This window comes from Zootermopsis nevadensis, unplaced genomic scaffold, assembly GCF_977971745.1.
Source record: "Zootermopsis nevadensis isolate Lab colony 2312 unplaced genomic scaffold, Znev_1.0 Znev_ptg000012l, whole genome shotgun sequence".
Lineage (NCBI taxonomy): Eukaryota > Metazoa > Arthropoda > Insecta > Blattodea > Termopsidae > Zootermopsis > Zootermopsis nevadensis.
This window is the reverse complement of record NW_028259144.1, coordinates 4366112-4387859: the sequence shown is the minus strand read 5'-3', so window position 1 is coordinate 4387859 and position 21748 is coordinate 4366112. Positions and strand designations below refer to the sequence as shown.

The window sequence follows — 21748 nt, the reverse complement described above, 5'->3', positions numbered from 1 at the left end:
TTTTTTATAAGACGCGCCAAAAATGTCTCTGTGACAGTTGCGTTCCACTTTATCAATGAATGCACTGTGTAATTTCATCTCTACAACGAAGATAATTACATAAGTTTCATACATTGTACTCTGCGCCAAACATTCTGATGGGCAAGGCATGTAGCACAAATGCAGATGAGAAATTTGTCTAAAGAGCTGAAGGGAAGAGATTTTGGGTGATCCTGTTGTCGATGAGATGGCAGTATCAAAATGGATTTTCATGAACTGGGGTATGGGCTGGATTTACTTTGTTCAGAATAGGATGCAGTGGCAGGCTCTTGTGGACAAGGTCATTAGAGCCTTCAGGTTCCATGTCTGTCTGTCTCTCTTCTGTACCAATACCTCACTCTATATTATGTGGCAAATGATGGCTTTACACCAAAAAGGCTATGAAATGTGCGACTGACCCAAAATCCTAACTGAAATGACATTCAACAACTGAAGAACTATAGACGGAATAGAACTAGCCTTATGAAATCAGAAGATGAAATCCTCAGAATAATAAACTCTACACAAAGTTTAAATTACAGACCTTTAAACTGGATAAAATATTCAGTACATACTTTAGAACTATTCTAATATGCCTTTTCAACCTCTCAGGTAGCCTAATTCCTATTTACCACCTTTGGAGTGTGAGTGCGCAAGCACACGTGTTGGGAAATAGTAAGAGTACAATTATAATTGTACTATTTGTCACTGATCTTCAATCTATGACTTCATATTGAAAATTATAAGTGCAAGATAATCACAAGCACTGATACGGCGCCGGTACGAGTAGAGAGAAACGTAATCTTTTCTACCCTCTACTGTTTAACACACACTACTCCTACTATTACCACCACCAAATAATTAAAGGGATGAAATCCCAACAGCAAGTGGTCAGTGCTGAAAGCAACTCTTAGAAATGTCTGATCAACTGGAAAAGTTAATACTTATGGGAAAGATCTTTAAATTAAAAATTGCGGCAGTACGTAATGGTAGTTTTATCTTGCCTCTATATTAATACTCTTACTTTATCATAAATTTTATTTACATTTTTTTTATTTTTTTTGCATTTATTTCTTTTTCCAGTCAACTATTATTTCAGCGCATCTGTGTGTGTCTCTTGAAGAAACATACTGGCATCTTCTCCTATAGTAACAAGTTCTGATGAACAATTTTCGCACGTTCCGTTCTGACCACTTGAACTAATCACACTGGGCCATGGATAATATCAACACCTTCCAACAACCTGATGATACCAGACAAACGTGTCGTGAATACTGCACCTTACATACGCTCCACCGGTTTCAAGCCGAGGATATGGAAGCTGCACTCAAGGATCATAGCAACAGCTTCGCAGAGGAGCAACCGACCCATGTGCACTTTCTTGATCTCTCCTGAAACACAATATGGAGGTGAGTGGTCAGCTTCAGACCCCAGGCACTTTACCCCTAGGAAAGTTTACTGCACACTTGACAAAAGAAAAAAGTGTAATCGTATCACCTGTTGCGTCCTTCTCAATACAGTAGCAGTTGTCGTAGAACTCTGTGAAGGCAGTGGCGATCTCGTACACGTACTCGCACAAATGATGCAGGCACAGGTCCTTGGTTATCACTGCAAGGACATCGTAGAATCGAAGCACGACCTGACAACACAAAACCGTAACATTCTGATTCAGAATAAAAATAAAACAACACACAGAATCGTCAAACTGGGCAGGTATTTATACAGCATTTATTATCCTGTATGGCAAACAAAGATTAAAACACATACTGACTTTTACCAAACGAACACTGATCATGAAACATTCTGCGCTGACTTCCAAAATTAGTTATAAAAGCTTACGGAATGACCTCATGCAAGCTGTGACATCTTGCTCTTGAAGATTTTTGGCATTATGCTACAACCCTGCAGTAAAAAGTCGAGAAACGTGCTCTCAGGGGATCACAGTGACTATTTCTCTGGACCTCACCTTACAACCCAATGTTAAGAGAACTATTCAACCAGATATTCTCTAACTGCACAGCTGTTTTGCCTGTGGTTACAAAGTTATGGCATATTCTGTATTTTAGACCTGTGCTGGACGTTCAAACACAAAATGGAATCATAGATCAAAATATTCCAGACTGTTCTTTTTTACTGTAAAGGTCATACAACTGTAAATAGTGATCAGTTAAGTACGTGGAAGCAAGTTACCACAGCCTATTTGAGAATACTATTTTTGAATTTAGATGGAGACTATGGAAACCAAAGGAAAACCTCAAAACAGTAGAGATTCAAACTGCATATTTCCTGAATATAAGTGTAGAGAATTATTGCTACCCTGGTTACACTCACCTTACCGAGCTTCCATTCTTTATCATGGTCAAGCGAGATAGGTGTATTAGCAGCTGCTGCACTTAGTTGTTCAGGTGTTACCCCAGCAAGACGAGCAATGGAACGGATGCGAGTGAAGGCATACAGGAGGTACACGGCTGTGTTGCCCTTGTCTTCCAGCATCTTGTCAAATGAGAACACGTACTCGTGCACACGGTTATGCGACAGGTCAGCATATTTAATGCATCCATATGCGACAGATTCCTGGGCGGCCTTCAACTCTTCTGGTGTCAGAACCTTGTCTCTTTCCTTTTCTTTCAGTTTCTCCAATGCTCGTTTCAAGCCTAGAATTAAATAAAAAGCATTATGAAATTATTGGCACACTTCAGTGAATAAATGACTTTTGAGGGCCCAGTATGATATGACACCACTGAAAACTATGGACATACATATTTGTGTTTGCTTGTGTTTTTCTATTAATCTCTGTATGAGATTTCAGGTTCTCATGACAGATACCAACATTTCATAGGAACATACTGCATACACCTTCAGGGCTGAAGATGGGAGCATTATGTTCCTCCAAAATACTGGTACCTACCCACAAGTCCATACAGTGTTTCCACCCAGAAGACCATCATCAATAAACATTTAACGCACACTTTGCGAATCAAGTGTAACCGAAATTCTACGATAGACATATTTTGTTTGGCCAAAATAATTATTTGAATACAGCATATCGCTAACGTATCAATGCCACAGGGTTTACTGGGAGCCAAGTGATAAACAATTAAACAGAAATTGTAGGAACTAGGTTGTACTTGTTGCAGATAATGTCAATCCAATTAAAAATAAGCAAAACACGAGAACTGTAATTTGTAGCAGGGAACCATTTAACAAGCACAACTGGCATATTAATATTCAACACAGACAAACTAAATGATACACTTTCAGCTCTATTGAACCCCTTTCCAAAGAAGCAAAATATGCCTTAATTCATGACTTGTAAGTTACTTAATGATGCACTTTTATTTGCAGAGATTGCATAATGTCAAATGACATGAGAAGGATGATCATAATTGTGAATACAAAGGATTCTGATGGAGATGGTCACCAACTAATTTAAAGGTGCCATCCCAACATTTGTACGCAGAAAATGATGAAAAGAAACCTCAGTCAAGACAGTTGGTATGCTGGCTAAGTTACAAACTGCGCACCTCCCAAACACAAGCGTGGAGCTAAATTTTCTTGATAACCAAGGAAAGGAAATTTACATATTTTTTTCTGGTCACAACTACTATTTCAGTCGTGGTCTGTTATTAAGCCCATATCACTGCAAGGTGTCAGCTAAATACATTTAAAATCAATTTTAAAACTGTAGCAGGCTACTCTCAGACAACAAACACAATTTTACATGGCCCTGACCTAACTTACAGATGAAGGAAGCAGTACATCCAGAATTACAACTCTCAACACTCTGCCTGTACCAAGAAAAGTAATGTTCACAATTTGCATTCTGCTGCTACAGAAGGAAAGACGATTTTCTAATAGCATATCTCTGTTATATAACGTCCATGATTATGAATAATTTTAGTTAGATATGTAAAATTATGTATGTGAATTGTCAACAAATTTGTATAAAACACTGTTTATGATGAAAATATACTAACAAGATCATGCAATCTTATAAAGATAAATAAAGTTCTCCTTCTGGAAACAAAATCAGTAAGCAAGGTATTAGGGCATGCCTGACACAGACTTTCTGTCGCTATAATACGTAATAAAAGTAAAAAAATCTGAAGTGAAAAAAATTCATTTTCTTTCTCCCCACATTCCCTAATGTACACATTAGCTGACAACACTAAACAACCAACATGTGACATGAATTTGGCTGAATGTGAAAGCCAAAGAGGGGTAACTAATTGGTTAATACCTAAATGACTGGTTACTGTGGGGAACTGTATGACAAACACAGGTGCCATATACAAATGAAGGCATGAAATATGAACAGCAGCTAAAAACTGGAACATGCAAGAACTCTAATAAAAACATACAGACAAGAAGATATATAACAAAAACTTACTATTGACTAAAAACTGTACACATGTATTCCACAAGCAATGCAAATTTAATCAACAATTATAAAATGCAAAAATTTCACTGCTATGAGAAGCACTATGACAAGTTTCACCGGTCAGTCTCTACGCAGCCATGGATCCCCGTACATCTGAGGTTTACATGTATACACAGTTGAAAATTTCAAGGGTGTTGGGTATATGGCCTTATACTGAGCAAACCATGCTCTGGAAGAAAATTCTTTCCAAAACTGTGTTTTACTCAATGTTGGGTATTAAATTCTGTACTCTGCTTGCAGTCTCCTACCATATCTTTCTCAAATGGGGTCATCTGCCAGATCCATATGAGACTATTGTAGTACTGACAGCACATTTCAACACAATCTTTGGCATGCTGTACATACCTATCAGGATAAGCAAGTTTTTACTTCTTCTTAAGACAATGGACGATCATTTTATCATACCAACAGATTCAACACAACAGCATTTATTTGAGGAAACCATGAGATCAGCTTCTTTTGTCACCAAGATGTTCCTTGGGTCAGCTCTATCGACTGGAGTTTCTTATGCTGTTATTCCTTTCACCGCCTACACAAATGGAACCATGAATCATCCTCTGCCATTTCATGCAGCACTTCCATTTGACATAACACAAACTTCAAGCTATTGGATGGCATATTTTCTACTGGAGATCAGTATGTTTACATTGTGTATAAACGGTTCAGTTAACTGCGACTTCTTTGTGTCAATGATAATAAAGACAACGTGTCAATTCCGTTTTCTACAACGTATGATCGCCGACATTAAAGAAGAAGCAATCAAGAGAAACAAACAGAAACAGCAGGACAAAAGTAAGAAAGCCAGCCACACCGATGGGACACAATCAGAAATTTCAATACTTAGTCTTACGGACACAAATAAAGATGACAAACTGACAACAAAGGAAGATGATAAAACCCATGGGGAAGAACTAGACTGTGAATTCCTCCAAAGACTGTCAGAATGTGTCAAGTACCACCAACTACTGCTGCAGTAAGTTTATAAGTAATACGTTGTGTAATAACAGAGTAAGTCCAAGGAATGTGAAAACAAAAACATAAGAAAACAGGGCACACTAAAAGTATAAAATAACATGGGTGTCAGGGAATAGGACGTTCAATGCATTTTAATAAAGCTATTATAAAAGACTGCTGTACTTCAAATCCACTGTCACAGTAACTGAAGTGAAAAGCTTCAGATAGAAATTGTACCTTTGTACAATCAACTGTCTCACTACAACCACTTAAAATTATGAGACCGAGCTCTACAGTTCCACCAATACCTATAATATACAGCTACGTGCAACAATGTATATTCTTTTTTGTTTCAGGTTTGTTCATGATCTGAAAACTGCAGCCAGCCCATTCATGTTATTTCAAGTATTGATTTACGTTATATTTCTGTGTATGAATGTACTTGGCATGTCAACGGTAAGTAAGCTGAAGTGAAGTAACTGCCCACAAGAACAAAGACATCTGATAAGTTTATATTATGACTTTAATTTTGATCTATGCATACAAAACAAAACTATAATTTTATCTCTTTTCCTATATGGGAATGAAACAGTCTCACAACCAATGAGAAAAAAGTTGACTGTCATTGAGAACAGTGCATTAAGGAGAATATTTGAACTTCAGGGTAAGAAAATACCAGGGGATTGGGGGGAAAGAGAGAGAGAGAAAAAAAGCATGAGGAACTTCATAATTTGTACTTTCCACCACATTTGCATATGGTGATGAAATCATGAAGGATGTGATGGGTCAGGGATGCAGCATACATGGGAGAAAAATGCACAGTGTTTTAGTTTAAAAAAGTGAAGGCGGCCATTTGGAATATCTAGGCATAAATGAGTGGACAACATCACAAGATTTTAAAGGTATACTCTCTGGAGTACACAGACATTCCAAAGGTGTTCCTGCATTAATATGATCTCGGGTGATTGTTGAGAAACTTAAAAATGCATTTTCAAGAAATTGGGTACAATGATGCAGACTGGATTCATATGGCACAGAGGCAGGCTCTTGTGAATGTAGTAATAAACATTCTGGTTCCATAAAAGACTAGGAATGTCTTGAACAGGCAAGAAACTATTAGTTTCTCGAGAAGGACTCTGTTCTTTAAAGAAATTTTATTAATTACTAGAGTTGATTAATAGGTACTTATAATGAATTCATCAACTCTAGTAAGAACATTGTATTCTTTCCTACTTAAAAAAAATTACAGAAACTTGAACACTTAAGTGATGTCTCAAACTAAGACTGTCCTGACTTTATATTCAGTAAATTGTAATTCTGATTTCTTCCACGTAGGTCCCAGTACTCAGCAGTGAGTTTGCCAACACACTGATCTTTGTCATTTGCGTCCTATCACTGCTGTTACTTTTATGTTGGTATGGGAATGAGCTCACAATTCAGGTATGCCATTTCTTACTCTATAGAACATCCTAGAGCATATGTGCCATAACATCATATGTAACGTAGTATGAGCATGAATTCAATTGGGAGGTTGTTTAGTAGGTTCATTTACAATTATGTACTGACGGTTAAGAGCAATGTATGGTAATTGTGAACAAAGTGAGAAAAACATGAGGAAACTTCCTGCAGTTCATTCATAAATAAAATAAAATAATAAAAATGTATTTCTGAAACTTAACTACATACATGCAAGATTCAAATACCAATCTGTCCAGAAATACCTGCTCTAGCATAAAATACTGCTTCCTGGTGTAGTAAGCACAAAAATAATATTTCAGTGGCATTAAAAATTCAAAGTTCTCTATGTATCTGGCTACAACATTGTGAAACACACACTTATTGCAGGTTTCTCATACACGCTAATCAAAGAAATTGAAAGCCAGCAGCATCAAAACGTTAATTAACAGTTGCGGACAGTTGGGGGTGATTATGTAGTAATAGTCCCTGCCATCAAAGTGTTACAGTTGACTGATATGTCTGTCAATAACAGTTCACAATTTTCACATTACAGAGTCTGGAAGTGGCGCAAGCTGCCTATGAATGTGACTGGTGTGATGGTTCCTCAAGCGCCAAGAGGTCACTTGTCATGATTATGTCAAGGGCTCAGAAACCTGTTAAGCTCACTGCATGGAAATTCTTTGATGTTGATCTTAAAATGTTCACTGCGGTAAATGGTCTCACTTAAATATTTTATTTTTAATGAGACAACTGGTATTCACTAAAATAGGCTTATGTGGGTTGTTTTTGAGAGAATTTTGATTCTATGATATAAGTTTGAGATATAATATTGATGATATCCAGTTGTACAACTCAAACATTTGCCTGCAATTTTTTTAAAAAACAAACAAACAAACAACAACTTAAATTTAAATAATACCAAATATGAGTTCACATCTAGAATTTGTCACGAAGGATAAAATCTCTTCCTCCTTACTCATATAAATACGGAAATGGTGTTAACTCCTCCACATTAATGTAAAGTCACAATTTTTAATACCTCATTTCACACACACACACATACAGACTCAGAATACATACCAATTTACGAATAAATGATAATAAAATTAGCGTACAGTGGAGACTGAATAAGAATAAACACTGGAACAATTTTATTGCAAATTTAGAAAGTATTTCCTGACACGTGGCCATACTGAAGCAGTTGCACTATTCTCCCTATGTGGAAAAGATAAGAAAACACTAGTATCTATAGTAATCCACAGTACACTCAGTTGTGCAATATTATTATTGTGATTGCGTGTGCTGAAACAAAAGCTAAGTAAATATACATGAACAGATTTTATGAAAAACTGAACATGTCTCTCTTTATAAAAATGAAAAATGATATACAATTTCAGTCACATTTACTTTTATGAAAATACAGCTTACATCTTTTCAGCATATCTTTCCAGGCTTCGCCCAAGCCTAAACTTTGACATCCCAGGATTCATATGAAAGACCTCTTTCACCCACATTGAGGGGGGCGGTAACCCAGGGCTAATTAACTCAAAGAGCAGAGTCATTCCTGACAAACTAACAGTCACTCAAGCTAATGAGCAAATTCAAGTTACATTGAAATGTGATCTATTTCCAGGTGCTGAGGGCAACCTATTCCTACTATCAAGTACTGCACGAAGTATACACTGAATAAGGAAGAAGAACAAACAATTAACAGAATGCCAATAAAGATTACAATCAAAACAAGTGTTAGTATCATTAATTGTACTTAAATGGCTCAAGAGATGGTCCTAGTGGTGGAACTACACCATTATGGTCTAAACTCAGTTTGCTGTCTGTTAGTAATAGGATTTGATATCACATAGTATTGGTAATGCCAACCACTTACATAACCTCATAACCTGTCAGCTCATGGGACAGTCAGTGCAGGAATGTATTTTATAGTGACAATGAAATCCCATTATAATATTTTGCTAGTCACCAAATACATTGAATTGTATATGTGGAAAGCACTACACAAAGCAAATGGGCACAGTAAAACAGAAGAGATGACAGTGTCACAAACATTTCAATGCTGAGTTCTGATGGTCTTCAAAGTCAGTACTACTTGAAAAAGCCTACAGCAAAATTAACAAGGTTTTCTTGAATATGTGAGCAATTTAATCATGAATCAATGATTCGCTGGTAATATATCTTCTTTCCTATTTACTGTGGGTTAGGACAAATCTTAAAGAACAAACTTTTTTAACTCTTTATGTGAAACTTCGCATAATTGGGGCAGCCGCTTAATTGGGCCATAGTGTTCTAGTCCCGATGTGTCCAAGTTAACCAGAATCCACTGTACTTATTCAGAAATGACAAATTAACATTGAGAAAAATTAAAGCAATAGACAAGATAAGAATCACAATTATTTGTTAAATACTGAAGAGTAAAGAAAATAAATGGGTTTGTACTAACTAGTAACAAATTAAATGGTTTCGCAGGCGGATTACAAGTGGTCGCGGGCTGGATCTGGCCCACGGGCCACCAGTTGGACCACCACATTCTAGACCAATTCCAAATAATACTGTGGTCATTTCATTGTTTCACAACAGTCATTAGCCACAAGACAAACTGGGATGTGGCAACAGAAACAATTCCACACTTTAAATATTTGAAGGGAAATAATATACTTGTTATATCATAGGACCGGTGTTTTAGAAGGCAGGATGATTCAATATGTATTTCTCCCCTTTGTGAAATATAGATCAAAGATCTTTATATGAGATATTGTATCAAATAGCCAAATCTATTCTCTGTGTACCAACAAACTTGCATGCAGCATCATTAATTATTCACAGTTTTATGTAATGATATATCAAGAAGGAAAGAAACAGCACAAAGAGAATTCTATAACAGAACATGCACTAAATTTGACATTTATCAAACCAGACTTTGTTATGTGGGAATCAAAGTCAGCACAAGTAACAATATGAATCCAGATCAAAAATATCTGAGCCCATCATATACATCAGTTGCCACAGAGCCTTAGTGGCATAATACTCGCCACTGCACAAGCCCCCCATGCTTAATAAGCCACTATTTTATGATAATGCCCAAACTGGAGGAGCACCCCTTGTTAGCTGTCCATAACAGCTTATTTACAAATAAAGTATTTCACCATGAGAATGAAAAATACACAACCACAAAATACTAGAAGAAGTAGTTCAGTTAAGCCTGCTGCATATACTAATGAAAGCTGGTGATTTCTGTGTATGTTGGACAGCGTGTTTACATGCATGCATATGTGCGCTAACAATATAATCAGAAATTGTCATGCTTCTATATCTAATTACTGTATTTGTAGATAAAATATTATTATACCACAATGTACGTTGATTTAAAGTTTCATAAAAATTGTAAATATTTAACCCTCAAGTTATACCTTTTTACCTTTGGCAGTCATATGAAATAACTAACAGACAATCTACAGAGTTACTATATAAAAGAAGTAAAATACTAGACAGCTGATAGACTACACTACCTAATTAAAGAAATAAGAAAGTTTTGGTCATAGAACAAGAACAGTTATTAAATATCAATAAAGAACAGTTTGTCAAATTCTGGTCATACTATACACCATATAAAACAGTACTATTCTAAAAGCTTAAGGCTGTAATAATTTTACAGAATAAACTATAAATAATCCAGAAGAATGAATTCACAGTTCAAAAATATAAAATAAAACAAATCCTGTATCAAAGATCTGTCAGAATCCTGCAAAGCCTGAACACATGCGCTTGCTGTACTCAAAGATTCAACAAGATACTGGCAATCTATGAAGGGAAATGGAGTTAAAATTACATACACGAGGGAAAAAGTTTGTTGGACATGAACACCAAATAAAACCAAACATGAAGAAGTCAACCAGCAACATAAAGTCTGCAGAGAAAGTCAAAACTAAGGAATGGCAGTCAGCAAAGCCCAACAGCTTACATCTAAATTTGACGATACTCCAGTGGCTGGGTTTATGGCCCTGTGATGAGGACACCACGCACTTCAAGGCACTGTTCTTACGCATATTCTGCTGCTTAGTCATTACTATTCAAGCTTCAGTAAATATTGCAGAATGTATGGATATGGTTGTCAACTGGGGTCACCTTAATAACCCATCAGAAAATATGTACATAATGGGATGTAGCCTAATAGCAATAGTTAAAGAAGTAACTATTATTTTAAAGACAGAAAAAATTAAAGACCTTGTCAATATCCTTAACAATAAACTTGCTATACAAAGAAAACAAGGATCTTCAGAATACCAGAAGATCATAAAATCCTCTATAAAGCAAGCAAGGATGTTCACACTGATCTTCATTTCTATGTGTTCATTTGTAGGTACCAGTTACTCATTTGTACCAATCTTAGACACCCTCCTACTACAATATTCTGGTAACGAAACGTCCCACAGACCAATGCCTTATTCTGCTTGGTTTCCTTTCGATGTATCTGAAACACCAGCCTATGAAGCAGCTTATTTTTACCTAGCACTTGTAGCATTTTTTCATGGAGTTTACATTCCATGTTGCGATACACTATTTGTGACCCTTATAATCCACTTATGTGGTCAGTTCCAAATACTGCAGGCTTCATTAAAAAACATAAAAGTGGATGCCATGAAGAATGTTCAAGCAACATACAGAGAAAGGATCAGAAGAAACAGTCTGTCAACTAAAGCTCTTCACACTGCAACTTCGGAACCAGCAGAATGTGACATCAAAGATGAGAAACACAACGCCCGTATTGACATTTCTCTTACCGATGAAGATCTTGACAATGAAATGCAATACCTTCTTAAACAGAGCATCAAACATCACCAAATTCTGCTTCAGTAAGTTATATACAAACCTACACTGTCACTGTCATATTGTTACATAAACATCCTTGTTAGCAATCTAAACATGACAAGTAACTGTCAATCAAACTTAATCCCTCACCCTGGAGCAAAATAAAAACCTAATTTCTCTTTACATGCAAAATCAACCATTTTTGAGCCACACTTTCCCAAGTTTTTGAAACCGACGATGGTAACACTACACTAAGAAATGAGGGCAGAAGAGAACGACTTCCATTTCGCTGTTCATCAATTTGCATGTTACGGCAGTACCAGTGTCTCAAATGACTCCAGCAAGTTAATTGGTTATTTGCAACTAAGCTATTTACTAGCCAGTGAAGTTAAAAGTTCCCATGACTGAAAAAATTCCAGCAAATAACTTTTCCAGAAGCTGATTCCATACAGTTTTGCCATAATATTTGTTAGAACGCTGAACATCAATCAGCAGTAAAGGGTGCAGGTGGGCTGTGGTGCGACATCAGTCATTTCAGGTTCCACTATCAACCTAAGCAGATCATTCATATGTGCATACTGTCAGAAGAGAGATAAATTTTCTCCAATTATGTGACAACACTGCAATCTTAAACTAACATCATTCACAGTCAGCTGCTGTCAATCTGCCATACCGAGAGCAGCAGAAGCTACAAAAATACCACTCCCGTTACACTGTTTGTGGTTCACGTCAAAGAGCAGTGTGACCAAGTGGCAACAAGAAAACCATCTGAGAAAAGGTATAGGTAGGTGGGAGAAACAAATTGGTTTCTGCATCATGGCAAAAATACGTGGATCCTGTGCGGCATACCACGTACCTACCACAGCTATTAGCCCGTGAAAGTAAACCATGACACCAATAAGGGAATAACTAATACTTTAGATATCAAGCAACTAGCAATGATAGTGATTTCGGTATTAGTTATCCAGTCTGAAAAGCGGAATGCTTCCTGCATTTGATTCCTTACCCCTTTTGTAATAACATGTGTTTATTGACAAGATTTGTTTATTTTCAGATTTGTTCATGAACTTGAATATATATGCAGTCCTTTGATGGTGGTTCAGCTATTGGGAAGTCTGGTACTCATATGTTTTACTGGTTTCAACTTGGCAACAGTAAGTCAAGCCCTATATACCAGAACAGTAATAAAACTACTTTTTTGCTTGCACACACACAAACATCTCTGGAGGCTGGAGGAATCCCTAAAGACCAAGTTAGACTTTGATTTTTCGCTCTTTTATCACCACAGTGATAGGATGATATGCATGCATGTTTTCTTTCTTTAGTTTAATATTAAAGTCTGTACACTTCATCTCCGAGACAGAGAAACACGTTAAATAATGACTGAGAACCTCACAGTTTCTGCTTCATATGTGGAAGTCCTAGGTTTGAAATTTGCCCTTTGCACTACATATCCTTCAAACTGAGGAATTCTCCAGTTCCTCCATGCATATTCTGAGGTACCTTAAAATAGGCGATGGAAATTTCCTTCCAGACCCTTCCTATTCATCATCACAGTCATCCTCCCACTGAATACTACTTAAGTTATGCTGCTATAAAAGCTTTAACAAACAAACAAATTACAAATATTAAAATGTCTGCATTACAGGTCCCAGTACAAAGCGTGAAGTTTGTATCAGCTCTAGTATTCATGATAGCAGTCATCATTCAGTTACTAGTTTTTTGCTGGTACAGTGAAGAACTATCAATTCAGGTACAGTAAAATTATGAAACAAATTTACTATTTTTAACTATACCAGCAGTCACAGAAGATCTATTAGAAGCTAGTTTGTATGTATGAGGGTTTAAAGGCATGTCAGCTTCCAGCAACTATTTACTAATAACAAGATAACATCTAGCGGCTTAATGAAAATGGGTATGCTCGATCAGGATGTAAATGTGCAATAAAATTATGACAACCAAAGGCAATGACATATACAGACACATATTAGATGTTAGTAAGGAAGCCTGTCTAGAAGTAAATGCACAGAAAACCAAGTACATGTTCCTGTCTATTGCAGAATTGCAAAGTATATCAGGCAGCCTATGACTGTGACTGGCATGAAACACCTAAAAGCTTCATGACTTCGATACAACTTATCATGAAACGAGCTCAAACAGCCAGGACACTGACAGCAGCCAATTTTTGCTCCATCGATCTTCAGACATTCACCACAGTATGTATGCTCATTCTCTCCAACCACTTTCACAATGAATATGCAAAAATACTTAAATTTTGAAATGTTACTTAACAGGGTCAAGACAACTAATACCAAAAATACATACTGAACACCAAGAGAGACAATCTTAAACCAAGGGATTTTATTGCACATAATTTAATCAGAAAGTGACAACATGTTTATATATTTGTAGTTTGTGTAACGACACTTTCAGTAACTCAGACAATGGCATCAAATGAGAGCATGATAGCGAATAATAAAATGGAAAAGATGTGGAAGGACAATTGGCAATGTAATCAGTTAGATGAGGGACTTAAACATTAAGAGCTTCAAACATTCATAGATATGAATACACACTAGAACAAGCATCAGTCCAAATTTTATACATTATTATTACATTGATATTGCAATGTATATTAATATAAATTATTTTCTCCATTATTTTCAGATCATTAGACTGTCCTATTCTAATTATGCATTCCTCCGACGAGTGTATGATGAAAACAGCACAAAATCTACCCAACCAGAATGAACATACAATTCCAATGTATCAATTACTGCACTCAGCAAAATACCTACGTTTTCCACATTCGCATTAACTCAGACAGAAGGAAACAAGTGCAACATATGTTCTACCATACACCATAGAATGCATTATCAGCAAAAAAACAACTTCAATGCACCTCTGAATGACCAAGCAGAATCAAATGATTTAATTTTGCTTTCTTCAATCTGGATAGCATGCAAAGTTTATGTGTTGCAAAGGATTAGTGAAAAGTAATAGCATGAATTAATCAGTTCCATTGATTAATAAATATAAACACACAAGTTCTGCAACAAACATTATCACATAAACTGAATTAGAGATGAGTAAACAATTATAACAGCTACTAGAAACTGTATCAGTCTCAAATAAATGTAATCTAACAATTTGACGAACAGATAAGAAAAAAATCCCCATTCCTACAAATTTATTCTGGGACAGATTTCTTTAGTCACCTAATCATTTTCAAAATCCACTCTTACAACACTTCCTTTCCAGTCACATGCCAGTAAAGAACTGTCAAACTTCAATATAATGAGAATGGACCAATTTCCAGCTAAAGATTACTCAAATACAATAATTTTTATCGTGCACAAATTGTATTGTCCTGCCATATCAAAGATCACTATATTTAGGTGAGGCTGCTCTGGGAACAGTACTCCTACCTTCGTCCAGCAGATCGGCAAGACGGACAGTCTCTCCTGATCTGGTCTTGAACTTCTTCTTGTCCTCACCCAGCACAACTCCAAAGCCAACATGATCTACACGAACGTGAGATGGGTTCAGAATACCAGCACGTTCTGCACAGCCCCACAGTACCTGGAAGTGTGTAGCCTACACAACAAAGGGACTGTTTTAGACTTTGGGTACATACAGTAATCACAGCGATACTGAGGATTTAAATGATGGTATTTTGGGTAGTGTTTCTTTGCAGGCTTTTTAGCAATACTGTCATTAGCTCAGAACTGAATGACAAAATGGAATTGATATGGAGGCAGCAGTCGTGGCCTAACAGAAGGTACTATAGTAGCATTTGCTTAGATGGACTGAGGAAAACAATGAACAAGTGCAATCAGGATAGCTCATCTGGACCTGGGACCTCCCAAGAGGGAGAGATTACCACTTGGCCATGATGTATGGTTTATTTTGGGCAGTAACACCTTGTTAAGAGGGGGGCAATTTTTGATATCTTCAATGTATATCACCTACAATGTTAATGCAGAAATGAATTTCTCTGAAAATTTATACAATGAAGTTCATGTTGAATGCAAACATCATGGAATTCGATGAGACATTCATTAAAAGGAATTACTCTTTCAATATGCCAGTTTCCTTCAGGGCCTGTGAAGATGTTAAATTGAAAAGTACACAGCACGGTTGCAGATTATGCAGTTTCTACACTAAACTTCGTAAACAGAACTTCCATATGCTAATTTCCTTTGTAAAATGTCACCCTGATGTTAATATAGAGTGGAATAATAACAGAAAAGAGAATACAACTAAAATTTCTATGCTTTGTGTTTTTCAACTTCGTATATTTGGCTGCACTAAGAACTTTTTACAATAATGAACAATTCACTACACTTAACCTTATTACAACTACTTTAAAGGTTATTTATTATTACTTAAGTGTTCAATGAACCAAGTATTATGAAGAATTAGGGTGATATTTATGAGAATGCAATGTAAAATATGATAGCTGTTTTCTGGGTTATTGCACCATGTAGACTAGTAAGAGTTTACCAACATTTCAGAGGTCCTTGCTGCCTCCATCATCACGGTGATCATCCTGATGGTGGAGGCAGCAAAGACCTCTGAAACATGCAACAACTTAGATGACAGTCATCTTCAGACTCACTGCCATGAAAACCTCAAATCCTACAAAGTAATATAAAGCTCAATGTTTTTCTTCTCACCTGCCCTGCATCAGTGACATAAATTAGCCAGTCACCCTTTTCCTCTTCAATACGTTGTTTTATAGTTGCCAAGTCCGAAGTGTCATATGTAAAACCGCCATCTGACTTCACAATTGTGAAAGGAATGCTATCTTTAGATAGTGCTCCCCACATCACTTTCCTCCCTCCATCTTCTTCTAGAAAACCTATTACCAATTATAATAAAGATATGTTAACCATAAGAATGCAGTAAAATTTTGCTACCTCGTGTATGTATTTTAGCAAAGGGAACAAAATACATACGCAGAAAAATATCTATGAACAGTTCTTTACCAAAGTGGACCTACACACACGTGTACAAAATATAAGAAAATTTCTACGGCAACATATTCAAGGATAAATAGCAGTGGTTTCAATGTTATACCACCACATGGAGATGGCTACATGTTATCTATTAAAAGATACTGCAAACCACAAACATGAAACTTGTATATAAAGATATTAAATTTCAAAAACAGACAACTCTTATACAAACCATTTGACTTAAGTTCTTCAACTAATCTTTCCATTCTCTTTTGGTAAAATGATTCCCCTCTCTCCACGAGAGTGACATCCAGACGGTCATATACTTTCTGGAATTCTGAAATATATAAAAGATCGTGAGAAGAATTTGAAATGCAGTCTGCTTCAAGCTGTTCTCATGTGTCTAAACTTATTAAGTACACAAAATTTAAACCAAAGAATTGACGACAGTCCAGGTTAACTATCTAACTCCCAACTGAATATAAAGTACATCAAAATTCTTGACAGTTAAGATGAAAGCTCACCTCTCCGGGACACATCACAGATTAATTGCCATGCTTTATTGTAATCAGGATCCATGTTTTGGAGTTTCACAACACAACTGTAAGCTCGCCGCTTAAACTCGGGGTCTTCATCAAACCGCTTTTTGGATTCCTTATAAAATGCCTGAAGGTCACCAATCGGCGGTGAGTGGGTTAAATAGTCCGGGAATATGTCATGCAGATGGGCAATCAGCATACCAAACTGCGTACCCCAGTCACCCACATGGTTGATGCGTAACACATCGTGCCCTAGGAATTCCAGTAATCGACAGATGCTTTCACCAATAATTGTTGACCTGCAAATTTTAAATTACAAAGTTCTCTAGAAATCAGACACTTGGCACTGGGAAGTTCAAACCCAACAGATAAAGCAACACCCAAACACACAGTATTTATTCAAGCATCAAACAAGCTAAAAGCTGAATGGTATAAACCCAAAGCGTACATGTTTATTATGTTTCTGTACTCATTCCTTGTTACAGTTATCCTCATTATAGTTCATACACAACATTATCTAAGACCAATTATATGAATATACCAGATGTTATTCCACTGAAACTATTCTACTCTGAAGTCTCGTGAAAACAAACGTGAACAAAAATTACTTTTCTGGGGCAATGTATACAGCACTCTGCCATTTGTCTCTTCAGGGCTGAAGACAGATAATGTTTCTCCAAAACGCTGGTTCTTGTACCTATCACTCTGCATGACATTGCAACCCAGAAGAACATCAAACCAACTGACTATTATGAAGATGTGAGTTTCAGTTTATGCATACCTCAGATGACCAACATGCATTTCCTTGGCAATATTTGGTGAGGAGAAATCCACGACCACCCTCAACTTCTTTTCCAATGGAGGAGGCCGCACTCCTGTTTGTAGCAGTGCTGTCAACACTTTACTTCCATGAGTCTTGCTTAATGTTACATTGATGAAGCCCGGACCTGCTACATCCATCCGCCCAATCCATGGGTTTTGCCCCACATGTTCTACTATCTTCTTGGCAACCTCATATGGAGCAATCTTGACACCTACATAGTGTAAAGATAGCTGACCAGTGCTTTAAAAAAAGAATAAAAACCAAAAAACCAAAGAAATGAAGAGAGAGGAAAACAAAGGATAAAAAACAAAGAGAAAAATAAAAAGAGACAAATATAAAAAGGGGGGAAAACAGAAGTAAAAACCACAAACGAGAAACAAAACAAAAAAGAGAAAATACAGAGAAGAACAAAAAAGATAAAAACCAACAACACACACAACTAGACAACTCAAAGTTTTGTATTTTCTGTAGTTTCACATTTTCCACAAGAAACAGAAATAGTACCTCGTGCCTTAAGAAGCTGTGACAACTGCAGTGCTGTATTACACTGGAAGTCACCAAATTTTGGAGATGGAACAACAGGTATACCAACATCTGGCACATCAGGAAACGCTGCTTCAACTGCCTCTGTAAATGTTTGTACCAGCTCTTCCTGAATACACTGCATACTACTTCTTCCACTATACCGGGTTTTAGATTCCTGTACCTCACAAGCCTGTAAAATTATTTGTTTACATTACTAATTACAGCAAAAGTAATGATTGCAACATCAGGCAATAAAATCAACAAATCATATAATGCATTTAAGTATCCACTGTTCATGCGATTCATCAACCATATGGAGATGAGGACATGTGGCATCGACAAGACAGGGCGCTTCCACATTACCATCATGATGTTAGGGCCTATCTTAACAACACCTTCCCCACCTGATCGCTATGATGCAGAGGATCTCTCAAGTTCCCCCCCCCCCTCAATGATTGACAAATTTAACCCCACTTGACTTTTTCTTGTAGGGTTACATGAAGATCTTTGGCAAGAAACTGAGTGGTCTTGCACAGCCATCCCAGCAGCAACTTTGATGGCAGCTTGTCAGTCAATTGCTCGTAGCTGTCAATTGTGTCACAAAGTAAACAGTGGTCATTTTGAACACCTACACTAGATTTGCTAAGTCCCAAAGTGCCAATGCTACCGTATGTAATGGTTCAGTTTATTAAAATGTCTTTATTTCATTCAATGAATGTGTATATATATCTTTTTGGGACATATGTATTAATCATAAATTACCCAAACTGCTCACACATGTGCTGCTACATTAAATTATTTTAATAATGAAAACACTGACTTTGTAAAACCGAAAACAATGTTTAACATAAGCTATACACATCTCATGTTGCCACACTGGATCAGAGTTCTACACTATAGCAGATTTCTTTTCTCGTAAAGCCCAGGTGCAAACCAATCAGAATAATGCTATACAACAGGGTGGGGAGTGTGGGTCAGTCTGACTGCATTTGTGTGCTTCTTGGCCATTTTGAGTTAGGTCACTTACTACAGACCCAAATTCACAAGTGCTGCCAAGCAGATCTTGCAGCCAACAGAGATAGTTCAGGCTGACTTGCAATGGCCAAACCGTAAAATGTGATGACAACACTGACATGCTCCAATATAAACAACTTGTACCACTGCCATGTTGCAACAAAAGGCTTCAGCTGTCCCCACCCTGCAATACTTATAGGCCAATCCAGAAAATTATACTCCAGGAGCTAGTTACTGCAGACAAAATATGTCAATAGGGGTGAGTATTTTTGTCAAAAAGAATCCAAAATTCAATCAGTTAGATTTAATGCATCACTACAATGAACAAGACATAGAATGCTGTATTGTGCAATTGGAATCTAAATTCTCCAACACAAATGTCCTAGCTGTATACAGATCTTGCACAAGTGATTTCGAACTATTCTTGAACAAGTTAGAAAGCGTTATAAATTACCTTTATAAACCTAAGACAGAATTTGCCATTTGTGGTGACATCAATGTTGATTATCTTACTGAAAGCTACCAAAAAACAATGTCTGAATTCCCTACTAACATCCTCTAATCTCATGTCAATAGTTAATTTCAAAAATTAAATTCAAAATTACTCCAGTACTCCCATTGATAATGTTTTTATAGACAGTTCCAGGAAAGATCAGATATACCACATTAATATTACTGCTAGGAAATTAAAAGAAATGCAAAGATGGAATAATCATTATACCAAGTTTCATGTCAAGGAACAATACAATAAACCTATAGGCCTAAATTAAAGCAGGAAACACTGCACATACTTCTAGATTTACTGTAGATGAGGAGATACAAATAAGTAAAACTTAAGCCAAACTTACTCTCTTCAAAATTGCAAGTCTATGTTTCAATTTGGTATTTTGCAGTAGTAATTCTGATAAAACTCCATCTGAGGTGTCATCATTAATGTTTCCATGATGAAGTTCTTTTATTTCATGTACAAGTGATTTGATCTCTGCTTCCTGCAAAGACACACAGATAATATAAAGTTTCAAAAATGTTAAGATACATGTCCTAATAATTGTACTATTACGAAACCAACTGCAGTCTGGGAGCGCAAACACAAAGTAAATACCATTACATCCCTTAGATGAACTATTATGATTAGTCTACATTTCTTAATTCCATTTCTGTTACTTATTCGCTCTGTCAATATGTCTACGAACATAAAATGTGAATCATTTTCCAGCTTCATGCTGTAGTAGTATAAACATAACCTTAAAAACCAGTAATAAAACAATAAATACACAAAATACACTTGTTCTCCAAAAAATGTGACTATAAAGAAATATGTTTGCTGTCATTAAAAATTCATTTAGTCATCAACCTTGCTTGCTTCTATCTAAACTTGTAATCGAAGAAATATCTGGTAGGTATTTGAAAATAAGTGTGTAAACTTGAGGCACCTCAGCAAGTAACTTCTACTCCTCCCTGAAAAGTTTTGTTTTTTTACCAGAGTATCATACATATACTATGAAAAATGGTTTAACCCACGAAGATTGGAAACGAACACGCACCGCAGCATCTGCTCTGAATCTATACTGATATATATCTAGAGCCATTGAAACTTTGCCGTGTTGTAACAAGTATATAACATAAGCTTTGGCACAATTGCAAGACTTATATTTATTACATAGCACGGAGGATTTCACGAATTAAAAAATCACTATCTTCCACACACTTGATCACTGATACCGGATCAATGGTTGCTCTAGATCGATTGTAATCGATATCTGAATAAAAAATTTACTGGTTTGCTCTTCTACGATCTGCAACATTTCATATGTTTTAAAAATTACGACCGCTTTCTCGCGAATATTATTTATATTAATCTACCACATTAAATATTTATATGACACAAATACGAACAGACATATAAAAGGCCAGAAGACGAATTGACATGTCGGAAATTACCGGAGCCTTGTATGAGAATGTTATTAATCATTTCCCAAAGGATAATTGTACATATTTACCATAATGTACGTGATTCAAAATCACATAGATCCGGCAAATTCACTTGCATTTTCTACTTATTGATGGCTAACAGGCAAATGCAATACTAGAATAACCAAACTTTTCCCTATCCTAAATGATCCCTGAATGGAAGGTAAAACATTTTAAACCAAATCACTATGCCCCTAAATTTTAACTTCTGCTTGCATACCTT

At 36.4% G+C, this 21748-nt stretch overlaps 3 protein-coding genes across 6 annotated transcripts; 2 read left to right on the top strand and 1 right to left on the bottom strand.

Annotated features, from left to right (window-relative positions):
* Window positions 1–998: 998 nt before the first annotated feature.
* Window positions 999–21493, bottom strand: ArgRS (arginine--tRNA ligase-like protein). Of its 4 annotated transcripts, none has more exons than XM_022069739.2 (11): window positions 21451–21493; window positions 20403–20543; window positions 18520–18730; window positions 17974–18226; window positions 17178–17491; window positions 16886–16990; window positions 16372–16556; window positions 15121–15289; window positions 2350–2672; window positions 1516–1657; window positions 999–1409 (listed from the first exon to the last, which is right to left on the bottom strand). In XM_022069739.2, the coding sequence occupies exons 1-11, from the start codon at window positions 21481–21483 to the stop codon at window positions 1300–1302; spliced, it is 1986 nt and encodes a 661-aa protein (XP_021925431.1). In that variant the 5' UTR covers window positions 21484–21493; the 3' UTR covers window positions 999–1299. The 4 variants fall into 4 exon arrangements, with proteins under 4 accessions (XP_021925431.1, XP_021925430.1, XP_021925432.1 ...); XM_022069738.2 differs by lacking the exon at window positions 21451–21493 and adding an exon at window positions 21099–21383; XM_022069740.2 differs by lacking the exon at window positions 21451–21493 and adding an exon at window positions 20988–21107.
* On the top strand, window positions 1301–8614 carry LOC110832606 (odorant receptor 10). Its single transcript, XM_022069745.2, has 6 exons — window positions 1301–1427; window positions 3364–5432; window positions 5770–5869; window positions 6749–6853; window positions 7425–7580; window positions 8505–8614. Exons 2-6 carry the CDS (start codon window positions 4537–4539, stop codon window positions 8559–8561), a joined length of 1314 nt encoding a protein of 437 aa, XP_021925437.1. The 5' UTR covers window positions 1301–1427; window positions 3364–4536; the 3' UTR covers window positions 8562–8614.
* On the top strand, window positions 10615–14846 carry LOC110832604 (4-vinylanisole receptor). Its single transcript, XM_022069743.2, has 5 exons — window positions 10615–11736; window positions 12747–12846; window positions 13341–13445; window positions 13753–13908; window positions 14360–14846. Exons 1-5 carry the CDS (start codon window positions 10697–10699, stop codon window positions 14441–14443), a joined length of 1485 nt encoding a protein of 494 aa, XP_021925435.1. The 5' UTR covers window positions 10615–10696; the 3' UTR covers window positions 14444–14846.
* Window positions 21494–21748: the final 255 nt, after the last annotated feature.

Excerpts from the sequence above, each read along its gene's own strand:
- LOC110832606 (XM_022069745.2), top strand. The coding sequence starts at position 4,537 with ATGGATCCCCGTACATCTGAGGTTTACATGTATACACAGTTGAAAATT. Across the intron at positions 5,870-6,748 it reads ATGTACTTGGCATGTCAACG|GTCCCAGTACTCAGCAGTGA; the intron begins GTAAGTAAGCTG and ends TCTTCCACGTAG. Across the intron at positions 7,581-8,504 it reads ATCTTAAAATGTTCACTGCG|GTGCTGAGGGCAACCTATTC; the intron begins GTAAATGGTCTC and ends ATCTATTTCCAG.
- LOC110832604 (XM_022069743.2), top strand. The coding sequence starts at position 10,697 with ATGGAGTTAAAATTACATACACGAGGGAAAAAGTTTGTTGGACATGAA. Across the intron at positions 12,847-13,340 it reads CTGGTTTCAACTTGGCAACA|GTCCCAGTACAAAGCGTGAA; the intron begins GTAAGTCAAGCC and ends TCTGCATTACAG. Across the intron at positions 13,909-14,359 it reads ATCTTCAGACATTCACCACA|ATCATTAGACTGTCCTATTC; the intron begins GTATGTATGCTC and ends CATTATTTTCAG.
- ArgRS (XM_022069738.2), bottom strand. The coding sequence starts at position 21,143 with ATGGCTCTAGATATATATCAGTATAGATTCAGAGCAGATGCTGCG. Across the intron at positions 16,991-17,177 it reads CTGTGATGTGTCCCGGAGAG|AATTCCAGAAAGTATATGAC; the intron begins GTGAGCTTTCAT and ends TATATATTTCAG. Across the intron at positions 1,658-2,349 it reads AAGAATGGAAGCTCGGTAAG|GTCGTGCTTCGATTCTACGA; the intron begins GTGAGTGTAACC and ends TTGTGTTGTCAG.